The 12,810-nt window shown below is 35.4% G+C and overlaps 1 protein-coding gene across 7 annotated transcripts in view; it reads left to right on the plus strand.

The window, feature by feature from the left end:
• bun (TSC22 domain family member bunched) overlaps positions 1-12,810 on the plus strand; it is a 104,972-nt gene that overhangs the window by 24,966 nt on the left and 67,196 nt on the right. For 2 of the 7 annotated variants that reach the window (XM_070289131.1, XM_070289132.1), the window contains exon 2: positions 4,231-4,992. The exons of 4 other annotated variants lie outside the window; for them this stretch is intronic. In XM_070289131.1, coding sequence (XP_070145232.1) covers positions 4,231-4,992 — 762 coding nt within the window. Of the gene's footprint in view, positions 1-652; positions 672-4,230; positions 4,993-12,810 lie in introns of those variants that run through there. One more of the 7 variants, XM_041776193.2, reaches the window with a different exon arrangement.

Consider the following 12,810-nt stretch of genomic DNA (forward strand, 5'->3'; position numbering starts at 1 on the left):
AATCACAGTTTGCGATTCATTGTTCTCTGCTCCACAGTTTGAGAATCACAGTGTTTTGCTTCACAGTTTGAGCATCACATTGCTTTGCTAACAGTTTTCGAATCACTGCTTCAGAAAATAATACAGTGTCAAGCAGTGTATTCAAAGCAGTTTTAAAAGCGCTCTCTAACGGGCGAAACAGTGTATGACTTTTTTCTTTCCGGCAGGGGCGCCACTGTGGAGTTCACATTGAACTGCTTGGTGGAACTGCTTATGTTACACTGGGAAAATAAAACGTAGATTTCAAAAACAATTAAAAAAACTTTTTCGTCTTTCTTATTTTCTAAGTTTGAGCAGATCTGTGAAGAGAAAATATTTCTTATTTTTGAAAAATTAATTCAATTAATTTAATTTAGCTTAGTCCCTGGGTTTCTGCTACAATTAGAGCAATTATCCTTATGATTAGGTAGCCCCGTTGTTTCATCTCCTGTTTCAGCGTAACTTTTCGGAATCTCAGTCTTCAACGTTAGCCCGATTCTTCCTAGTCTTGACGTTTTGGGGCAAATGAACTCAAAAAATTATTCATTTATGTAAAAATGTATTAAGTTTTAAAAGAAGTATTGATTAATTCATAAAATTAACTAACAAATATTTTCTTTTCTTTTCTTTGCAGGTAAGCAAAAAATGACAATATTAAATCCTCTCCCCCTTATTTGTGTGTGAATGTGAGTACTTTTTATCAACCATTTCCCCCCTTTACCTTTCCATCAACAAAACATGCATTCTACCTCTCTCTCCTCCTATCTTTCTATCTCACTCTATATCTGTCTCTGTTTATCGCTGTCCCTGTATTACCATGCATCTAAATAATTTAAATAATTTATTCATGCATCTCAAACTAACTTTTGTAAATAAAGTTTTGCCTGGAAGCACACATAAATCAGTGGTTATAGTTTTGATAAACATCTGGAAAGGAAATTAGTTGGAATTCCATTAAAACTTGTCAGTGAATTGTAGAATTTAAATTGTGTAAATTAAGTCAAAGAGTTTAAATATTAAATTTAGAAAAAGAACTTGTTACAAAGTTGTTACAAAGTAAGTTTTTAAATCTTTAAATAAATAATTTACTGAAAAGGAATAAAAATTAAGAGTATAAAAATAATTCTGAAAAATATTTCTTCCTTTCTCTGGAAATTAATTGCTTAAATAAAAGCTTAGGAAATTACTTAAATATTTTTAATATTTCTTTTTAAATTTTCCATTGTTGTCCCAAAATTTTCCCCTACTTTTCCATCGACTTCTTTCTCTCTACCTCGCTTGCGTAATCCCTTTTCTGCTGGCTGTCTGTCCTTTCAAGCTAATTGTGCTGTCAAATCAAACTGCCGAATTTCCGAATAAAAACCACAACAAATATAATAAAGGAAAGACCAAATTACGTAAATACACACGAGTACGAGTATAGAAACGGACAAGAAAAACAATTTGCAAATAAATTTCAACTTGGCTTAGGCTTTGGCGCTAGGTAAAAGCGATGAAAATTCACCGATAAACCTAACTGCGAAAACAAAACGGCAAAGCGATTAATTTCCCCCCCAATTTTTCCAACGAAAACTGACTGGAAATTTCTTTTCAACGATTTTGTTGCTGTCTTATCTCTCGGATCGAAGTTTTCGAGGCTCCCGATTTGGCATTTTTCCCTCTCGCTCGGCAGCAGTTTTTCTTTCAGCTCAGCTCCATTCACCTAATTTTCTCCAAAACAAACAGCAAATTGTTGTTGTTGTTTTTTCTCTATTATTTTTTATTTTTGTGGAAAACTTTTATTTCCTTGTTGGATTTGTGTTGTGGCTTTGTTGTGGGGCGACATACTGAGCGGTGGAAAAACACAATGGCAAATGAAAATGCGGAGGGAAATGCTGCTGCTGCCGCTGCATGTAATGTGCATTTAATTTGTTGCTGCCTTAACAATGCAAGCCAGGTCACAACAACAACAACACAAATACAAATCAAAACAAAAACAACAAAAAAATTGCACTCGAAAGCTCTTTGGCCACAATTTTCCATAGTTTTTCCACAGGTTCGCGTTTTTCTTTTTTTATTTTTGTTCATTTGTTCATTTTATGCTAATTTTCCTACTTTTGCCATTATGCAAGATGTAAGATGCCAAAAGAAAAGGATGATGACAACTCAGTTGTTGAGCGTTGAAAGGATGACACTGGGTTTTTTCTTAGCTTTTCTTTTTGAATTGGGGAAAGTTTTTCAAATAACAAATAAAGGTTTTATCTCGCCAAAAAATGAGTTACAAAGGTGTGAAAATATATTTTAATAATTGATTTAAAGGAATGAGCCAGAAAATAATATATAAAAATATAAAGAGGTCGTTTGTACACAAATCTTAAATATTTATTGAGTAACTGGTGAAAATATTTGTTCTGGTATTTCCCCTATTTATGATACAAGTCTTTCCCTAATTAACTTCTTTCTACCCTTTCTTTTCTTGGCCCAACTTTTTCCTTCTGCAATTCTGATTTTAACTTTTCATAGTTCCTCTTAATTTCCTTTTGACCCTCAAAATAAAAAAGTTGGTTGCCTTTTAAAAGTTTAATTTTTATAGTTGTGAAGAACATTAAAAAGTTCTGAGAAACTTAAATTTAACAATTAAAAGCACAACTTTTTGCTGCAGTCGAAAAAATAAAATAAATAAAGGAAACCAAGCCATGTGCAAGAAAATTCTCCAGGAAAAAGGGGAAAACATTGGATTTTACTATTGCGGCTAGACTGCAGCTGAATTTTTTGGTTGAATGTTGTTTTTAGTTCTTTTTTTTTTTTCTTAACACTCCATTTGTTATTGTGGATTTTTGCACATGGTAGCAATACAAGGCTCTAGAAAGTTACAAAAAATACCTGTGGACTCCTGAAAAAGTTGTATTTATTTTTGTATAGAACCTAAGAAAACTTTTTCCTTTAGCTTCTTGCCTTGTTGCTCAACGGAAATGCATTATTTATTATCAAACTAAAGTCAACTTAGTTGCTTTCGTCACTTTGTTGCTGTTGCTGCTGCAAAAAAAGATCAAACAAATCCCAGAGGAAATGTACTCTATTTAAGGAGATTAATTGGCAACAACGTAATTGACAAAATGGTTGATCTTTCTCTGCTTTTATTTACTTTTTTTGTATTTTTCTTTTTGCCAATTTCATTTTCGAGGCATAAATTGCATGTGGCATGCCACATCCATCATGTGTTGCAGCATGCTGTTTGGGTGGAGTTGTTTATGCTGAGAACTGGAGCGCATCGACACGTTGCTGCCGCAAAATGTGTTGCATCATAATTTTCTCTGTGTGCCTCTTGTTGTTTGTTGTCTTGCCGTAAATCAAGTGGAAATTGAGTGGGCTTCTCTTGTTTGCTATTCAGTTGGATTTTTTTCAGGGATTTTAAATCTTTTAAAGAGGATTCAGGAGGTGTCTTAAAATGTGGATAGAGTGTTTTCTAAGTGAAATTTATACTGCATTATGAAGGTTTATTGATGTAAAGTGACTTCAGGGTTTCGTTTATTATATTTAGGTTTGGTTTTTGCTCTTCTTGGGGTGACTAGCTTACGTCTTTTACCAAAAATCTCAAGCAAATGGCTTTTGGAGCTAAAGAAGTCTCTAAATGGTCATCTGTCAAATGTGAATATTAAATAAATTTCTGTCACAAGCTTGATTTCCACAACAAAATTCAGTGATTTGAGAAGAAGAAACCCAATATTATCACTCCACATTTTATGTTCAAGATCATCAATCATCTTTAATTACAAAAATCAATTGGAAATAAACTAGATTGGCAATACGAGAGATGTATGGATAGCAAAAATATACACAAAAAAACACAACGATATCGTGCCACAAAGAAGCATTCTTTACCAGATTCTTCACCGATCACCAAAGTTCACTTTCGAATCGCAACTCGAACTCTCTCACTTCATTGAAGCAACACCGAATCGACTTTTGTTGCCCGGCACCGCCACCGAATCCTCCTCACCCCGAAAAAAATTCCCGAAAAACCCCAAAAAATATATACAAAATTATATTTTAATTTTAATTGGATAAAATCAGCATTGAAAACTAATGGAAAATATATATTTATCTAAAAAAGCTTCTTTCACCTCTCTCTAAACTATTTTCCTTTTTATACATATTATTTTTGTTTTATTTTCGCGCGCCAAACCTTTTGCTTTCCAAACCGAAAACGAATCCAAAAAAAATACATCCCAGCTTTACCACCTACGCGATATCCGGCGGCATTAGGAAGCGGGCCTTTAGCAATCCTCACATTGGAATTATCGGAGGAGGAGGTGGAGGAGGCGGAGGACTCAGTGTTGATCCTAGCGCCTTTATGCATCGCCTGAACCCGCAGCTTTATTACTACAACAAATCGCAATCGGGAAGGAGTTCCTTCTGCGTGGACGAGTCCTTGTGGCCAACGAATCCGAATCATAATGCCCGGGCCAGTGATACGAATCTGTATATGGGTTCCAGCACCGAGGAGGATTACGAGGAGGCCATCGATCAGTTTTCACCAACATTATATACCCGATCAGCAAAAGCGGCAAGTCGTGCTATTCCTATACCCACTAGCGCCGGGAACAGCCCACAGCACCAGCTGCATCCGCAACTGAATCCTCAACAGGCAAGGATTGCCACGGGTATCAATTCAACGGCGGCGGCGGCGGCTGCGGCTGCTTTCAGTGCCAGTCCCTCGATCTATGCCTATCCACACTCACCGTTCTATGCCAGTTCGCCGGAGACATCCTCGCTGTCGTCGCCGGTACAGATATCCGGAATGCAAGGACATCCTGGGCACAGCTCCCGCATATCCTTCAGCTACGATCCTGCCTTTCAGCGCTTGCAAGTGCCCAAACCACGATCCCCCCTGGAATGTGCCAGCGTCTTTGCCGCCGTTGCAGCGGCTGCCACTTGCGGCGGCGGCGGCGGCTGTGATCCACATCAGATGGGAATGGCCACTCCTAGCAACAGGTCGGTCCTTTTCCTGGTTGTGGCCTGCTTTTATCCCCAACTTTTTCAATCCTTGTCTTTTCCTTTCAATGTTTGGTGTTCTAACCGCTTGCTGTTGCCCCGTATTTGTTGCACGCTGAATGTTTCGTGTTGCATTTTTCCTAGGGGGACTCACATTTTACCTTGAATATAAGGGTGAAAAACAAAAAAAAAAATCCGTAACCCGGAGTAGGCTAAATATAAAAATATTTTAAAGCATTTTTAAATAAAATGCGTAAAAAGCTTACCTATTTCTGGAAGTTGACTTAAAAACTTTTGATTTCTTACTAAAATAAATATTGAAAGAGGAAAACGTGTGGTGAAAATATATTTAAATTATTTCAATTTAAATCTTAAGTTTATTTTATTGTTTTTCATATATCTTACTTAGTTTAATTATTTTAAGTTTTTATAGAAATATTAAAATAATGTTTTCCAAACATTCCCTGTTTGGACAGAAAATTGCGATATATCAATGTTGCATCGATATTTTAACAGATATTTAAACGCTGCAATAGTATATGAGCGATAAATCGATATTCTGTCTTAAAATATTGATTGAAATATCGAATATTTTCCTGATACTTGTTATAATATCGATAGTTCATCCAAACATTTCCATATAAGAAATTATTTTATCGATATAATATTGAGCTAGATATTTTATCGATAGTATTTCGTATAGGCTTTTTCCTTTCGATATACATCCTTAGTTAAAAGTTTTCAATTATTTAAATATTTATATTAATTTTTTATATATTCGGCATGAATTAACTTTTGCCTTGGTGATTGTAATTTAATGTTTAAGCATGATTTTATTCCAAATTTTCTACAAAATTGATAATAATTAAACCCGAAATCTTGTAATATATTTCGAGTGTACTAAAACAGAACCTATTATCAACCCAACCTAACAAAATCCCTGGTTAAAAAAGGTGTAAATTATTTTTAAGTTTTCTTCATAATTTTAATATTTAATTTATTAACCAAATTCAAAGAAATATCCCTGTAAATTACTATTGCGCAGTTTTGCCACATTTTATTTATGACAGACCTCTAAAAATATATACATATTCCCTTTCAAATTGCCAAATCATTATCCTTCGATCAGGTTACGTCATTCGACAGGTGATTCATGAAGGCAATCACAAAAATGCATCGCTTTCGTGGTCCAAAGCCATTTATAATCCAGTCACAAGGCTGCCCTAAAGGCTGCTTCGCATTTATTCCCTCCTTTTTGCTTAATTATACAAAAACCAATCTGCCCCGAAGGAAGGAAGTTGGCCCCCCTTTTCTCCGTTCTCATCCTCCAAACTATTCAATCAACGCAAAACTCGACGCATTTAAAACTTGTGCGAATTCTTTTTGCTGCCTTGGGTTGGGTATCGCTTTTTGGTTCTCGAAATGATGTCATTCCTAAAACTTGACTTCTCTTGTAATTCTTGTTTCGCGTTTTCGTGCATTTATTTCTCAATGATGATGACGATGACGACGATGATGCGTTAGCATTTGTTGCCTCATAAGCAATAAAAAAGCAATTCCTTTGAGGTGGCCACAACGCAATTTCCTCGCCACTGCGCAGAAAGTGAAAAGGGTCTCTCGATAGTTCCCCCCCAAAAAAAAAAAAAAAAAAACATGAACATGAACTGGGGGCCCCCACAAAGGCGAGGCTTTGTTTGGGGGGGGCGAATGGCGCACTAAATTAGGTATCCATGAGAGACAAGCTCAAAATATGTTTTTTAAGGGGCTGCCAAAGCCTAATAAATTACATTTTGTATGGCACACAAAATGCTCTTGGAATTCCTGAGGACTAAATAATATAAACTTCATATGACGCAATTCATATTAATTCATTTTTAGGAATCTATAAATTTAATCTGAAGATGAGCAAAGCACTTGAGAAAACCATTTGAAAGTAGTCGTACTTTTTTATAATTGCTCTAGTGACTCACATCGCATATGAATCACTTGTAAAGTTCAAAGCTAGCACTTAATTTATGCTTTAAAAGGAGCGAAGTGTGTACTTTGTGAATGATTAATCAGAATATTGTGTTGCTTTTAACTACTACATAGTAAGGGAAATGAATGTGGGTATTCCCCTAATCAAAAATAGACTTGATAATGGGTTTTTTTAAGTTGGTTCTTCTGTTAGATTTGAAAAAGGTTACAAAACTTGGTATCAGAAGAAGATAAAGCTACTTTAACAGTGAGAAAAAATGTGGGTAAAATAGATGGAATCAAAATATAATAGTATATATTCACAAAAATTGGTTATCATAAAAAAAAAAAATTATCTAAGACGACTTAGCTTTGGCTCTTTTTTTACGGCGAATAGTGTCTTTAAATTTCATTCATTTTTATGAGAGCATGAATATATCTTATTAATAATACAAAAGTATTCTTAAGCCTTTAACCATTTCTTATAAAACATCTTTCCCTCAAACCTTTATTTCAAATTTCGCTTTAAAAACCAGTACAGTTGCCTCAAATGGTATTTAAAAATCGTTGTACTTCTATGTCTTTCATTCTTCCCCCCAAAAATGCACTCAAAAAGCGCATAAAACTGATGTTTTCTGCCTGAAAGAGGATAGCATAAAAAGAAAAATATGTTTGACTGGACTCGCTCAGTCCAAAAGTTTTACTGATTCGAAGACTGGAGGAGAACTCACTCAAGTTCAAGGTCAACAAAATATCCGAGAAGCCAAGCGTTCCCTTAGTATCTTCAATTATTTCTTTCATTTTTTATTTTTTTTTCGGGAGGAGGCAATATGAGATTGGAAGCTGACTCCCCATACCAATTAGAATTTCAATTAGGCATCATCTTGGGCTTTTTATCTCACTCAAGAGAGGCTCCTTATCGAGAGGGTACCGGGTCGGGTCTGGTCTTCTGTTTCTTGTGCTCGCTGCTCTCCCCATAAAATAAAAGTGAGCTCGATGTGTGTGCTTGTGGTTTGCTTGGGATGATGTCAGCATTTATTTTTGGCACAAAATGCTTGCAGCCAGTCGAGCAAAACACAATGCCCAAAAAAAAAAATAATACAAAAAATAAAAAAAAAGAAGAGCAAGAGCAACAAAAGCGAAACAAAACAGAAATCCCAAAACCAAAAAAGCCGCAAAACATGCCAAAAATAATATTCAAGTAAAGGAAAGAAGAAATAAGAAAAGAAAAGCAAAAAGAAATGAACAACGCACACAAACAATTATCTTATGGAAATGGCTTAAATGGGGTGGAGTGATGAAGTGTAGGCCAGAGGCGAGTCTCTTATGGCCAAGTGTAATGCATGTTGGCCAAAGAAGAGGCGGAGATCGCTGTCGAAGCGAAGATTCTTCTTGTTTACTCTGCTGTCTGGCTTGAAGATTTCTCTGCCTTGTGGCTGGCTTTTGTTTGCCTCGCAAAAGGAATTCTTCTTGGCCTTTCTTCTTCCTCTTGGTCTGCCTCTTTTGACGATTTATATTTATTGGTTTTTTTCCACACAAGTATTACTTGTCAAGTCATTTCAAATTATTGCCTACTCGATGATTCGTGGGTTATTTATTTATTATTCCACTTGTACATATTTTCCTTTCAAATATTAATAATACTGTTTTTGCGGATTGCTGTCTGGTTTTTTGTGTGTCTGTATATCGTGAAATCTATTTTTAGCTCTATATTTTTTTACCTTGTGAATAACTTACCAATAGGTTAACTAATTTATACATCTTTGTTTCCTTTTTAGGTATGCAAAATTGTGTTTTCCTATATTTTTATGCGGGTGGTAAGTCTTGGAATTATATCGCTTGTTATTTTGTCTTGTAAATCATGCGAGGATAGGGTTTTATTTATTTTCTAAAATATCCTTACATCATCAATCGTTGTTTACCTAAAAAGTTGTTAACAAAATCAATTTCTATAGGCCATATCTTAAGCATTTCCTTTTCTACAGTTCATGGACTATAATAACCATAAATCGGGGTCATAAGAAGGGATATAGAAACTTTAACCGTCCAAGTCAGCTACATATTCCCAACACTAATCGATGTGATTACATCAACATTATCGAGCTGGAAATAGACATGGACAGGCAACGCCAGAAACTTAAGAGGGGACGAAAACAAGGCGGGGGGGCAGCTTGACAACTAACGAGCTACAACAATGAAAAGCTATGTCGACGCCATCATGTCTGGCGTATACACTCGTTCACTGGAAATCGTTAATTTCTCGCCCCAACACCCCAACAATCGAGGTGAGCCACGAGCGAAACCCCTCAGATACAGATACAGATACCGCTTTAGATACAGATACAGCTAGACTTTTCTTTATTTTATTTTCACATTGCAATGTGCGGCAAATTACATTTAAATGGCTGCCACTTAAAATGTCTATTGCCATCGAAAAAAAATAAAAACAGGAATGCGATAAAAGGGTTGCGAGGGGGAGTTTGTAGTGTTTGCCAAAAGGTTTGAGTGATGGAATTGTTGGGGCTTGGGGGAAAATACTCTAACTAACGACACGTGTGCGAAAAGTAAATTTATTTCAAAGTGTAATTACTTGCCTTAAGGTGTTGAAGAAATAAGAGAGGAGGTGGGAAGAAAATAAAATGTTGTAAAGGTAAAAAATAAGATGTAATTGAGGTGAAGATTTTTTAAGATTTAAAAGAATATAAATACAAATTTCAAGAAATATATTTTTATATTTTAATTATAATTCTCATAATCAGTTTTTTTTTTAAATAAAATTAGCAACCAAAGCTAACAAAATTTAAAGATATTTTTCTTTACAAAAGATTTTAAAATTGTTTTATTAATAAATATATATTTAAAAATATTTACTTTACATTAGTTATATTAAATTATATATTTTAAACAATTTTCATATTAATAAATAATTTTCCCAAATATATATTCACGTCAACCTCGCAATTTTTACCCAAGTGGCAAGTAATTTCTGATGTATATCTTCCCAGGAGGCGTGTCAAATTTCACATTTTATTGCGGTTTCTTTTGTGGCCATGATTGTCCGCGCCGATTAACGCTTTTCGTTTTAATTACTTTAATTGCCATTAAGCTTTGTTCCCCGCAGAATATTGCTCGATGAGAAACTGTTGCATAAATATAAACAGAACAAAGAGTATGCGCAATTAAAGGAATTACTGGGCATGGCCACTGCATCTTGATAGATTCAAATTGAACTTTAAACGCATTGATAATGGTATATAACAGCTGCAACAGAATAATTCAGGGTTATGGGATTGGCAGGTGTCTTTGGGTGCTAGATAGAAGCTTAAGCGAATATAGAAAATGTCACAGTTGCTATTGATAGATCGGTGGATGAAGAGAAAAATCTGTAGAATCTATACTTGATTACCGTTTTTTGTGGTTAGTTTTGCTTCACATTTCTCTTATCACCTTTCCAAAACAAAGAAATATAAATACGTCTTGTGGCTTTTGAATTTGCAAAAAATAATTTAATAAAAAGCTTTTTCGAATGTACGCTGATTCCCATTACTCCTACCTACCCAATGAACCTTTCACAAACAACCAAAATAATGAATCCTCTTCCCATCTTGTTTGACTTCCACTTGATTCCAGACATTTCGGGCTGTTGCCCAAATGAAAAGCTGAAGTTTTAATTATTTTTCCTAGACAGGCCAGCCAGCCAGCTAGCCACGTGGCAAATATTAAACAGAAGCCGCCGAATGCTAAACACACAAACACTGCGGCATGAAAAAGCCATTCTGCTCGCCATTTAGCCACCCGTATTTGGCCAAGCTAATGAGGCGATAATGGTGGGCGAGAGGAAAGGCAGAAAACGGTGGAAGGTGGGACAGTTTAACCAGAAGAGCCGGGCATAAAATAAACCAAAGTATGGTACTCTGCTGTTCGCCTCATTGGTTTGCCGCCAGAAAAAACATTGCCCACCAGTGCAACCTGAGATGGAAAGTCGGCAGGGAACAACATTTCTGTTTGGTTTATTTATTTTTTTTTAGAATACTTAAGTTCATTATGGTTTCGGGTTACAAAAAACGAACAGGGATGAGGCACTAGGAAAAGCCATCGACATCGACAGCGACATCGAGACTTGGCTAATAACGCGGTAGACATTCTGGCGGCACAAACAAACTGAGACAGTGAAAAAGTGCAGTATAAACAGACGACAAACTGTTGACTAAGCCAAAGACAAAGACACAAGTTTTCACTTTATTGCCATTTTTGCATAAGCCAAGGAAATTCTTATGAAACTTTCGGGCCACGCAATGTTATGCTTGCAAAATGGGAAAACAAAAAAAAATAATAATGGAAGAGCTTGGCTTAAATTATGGTATATCAATTATTATGCAAACGTTGAAAGTGCAAGAAAAGCTCAACCGAAGCAGATTTAAGTCATTGGAATTATACTAGAGTTTTGAATACACTTCGATTTTCGGATAAACCTTTAGAAAAGGAACCTAGAAATTGTTTACCAACAAGCTTAATAATTTTTAGTTAGTTTATATTCTTGAAATATATTTCAAATTCATTTTAAGACAAAGATCTGGTCCATTATAAAAAGTCACCAACTATTTCAACAATTCACCAACAGGTTAACCATAAACATCAACAATCAACATGTTTACAATTACATTATAAAGTTCACCGACTTCAACCATTAAATTAAACAATTATCCTATAGGCTATCCATAAAGTTTAACAATTCACCAACAGGTTAACCATAAAACTCAACAACTAACCAACGTGGCTTAACCATAAAATTTATTATTATTTAATAATATTTATTAAGTTGTAAAATCGAAAACTCCACCCCTTTGGCGGTAATTTTACGGCAAACTAAAGTTACAGCCCAGACAATTCGGGTCATTGCTGGCCCTCTAGTCATCGGCGAAATCACAAGCTCCATGACAAGCCCAAAATGCCTCGAGTCAGGCGACAGCACCAGCCATAGAAAAGAAAAGAAAAGTGTTGCCGCCCATTTCGAATAATTGCATAGGCAAGTCCCAAGTCAAACCCAATCCCAAACTACAAAAAAGTGCAACAATCCTGCCAGCGGCTACAAAAACGTCTAACTTCAAAGCAACTTCAACCGCAACAAAGAAAAGAAAACACAAGTATGGAAAACAAGCTGAAATTATGATTAGTTGTAATTTGATTTTAGCCAGCCTAGCCTGCGGTTGCGTTTTTTCCCCTTCTGCCGTTTTGCATTTAATTATGTGCGAAATTTGTGATTTTATGGCAGGCGATAAAAACAGCTATGTCTGAATCTAAACAATGCCATGCAACTATGGGGTATATTTCATCTACCGACATGGAGTTACTGTTTAGTTTGCAAAATGAAATATTTTATATATTGTATATGAATATATCTAAATAACTCAGAGAATAGAGAATAAACAAATTATCCAGCTTGTCTGTTTACTTTTTCAATGTGATAACTTTTTCTTGTAATTGTAGTCCCCTTATTAGTGTGATCAGTTTTGTTGGTAATTCTAATTTTTATTATCTTCCTTTGAAAGGTTTTTAAAAATTTTTTAAATATTGTGATAAAAGAAAGCTACTTGTTTCTAAATCTAAAAGATAATCAATTATTTTTTCAAAAACATTCTTTGCCACTCAACTAATATACCCTCAAATCACAAGAGCCTTTAGGTAGCAAAGGAAAATAATATCTGAGAACGTGCCGCACTTTGGGGTTTTGGTTTGTTCTCCCAACGAGTACGATATATATATTCGCCGGGGAATTAGAGCAATGAACTGTGGCCAACGCTGACTTGTCTCAGCCGGAACTGTGAGTTCATAGTGCCCATTGCTGCGGGAAATGCAAATGCA

This window comes from Drosophila kikkawai, chromosome 2L (assembly GCF_030179895.1).
Source record: "Drosophila kikkawai strain 14028-0561.14 chromosome 2L, DkikHiC1v2, whole genome shotgun sequence".
In the NCBI taxonomy this organism is placed as follows: domain Eukaryota; kingdom Metazoa; phylum Arthropoda; class Insecta; order Diptera; family Drosophilidae; genus Drosophila; species Drosophila kikkawai.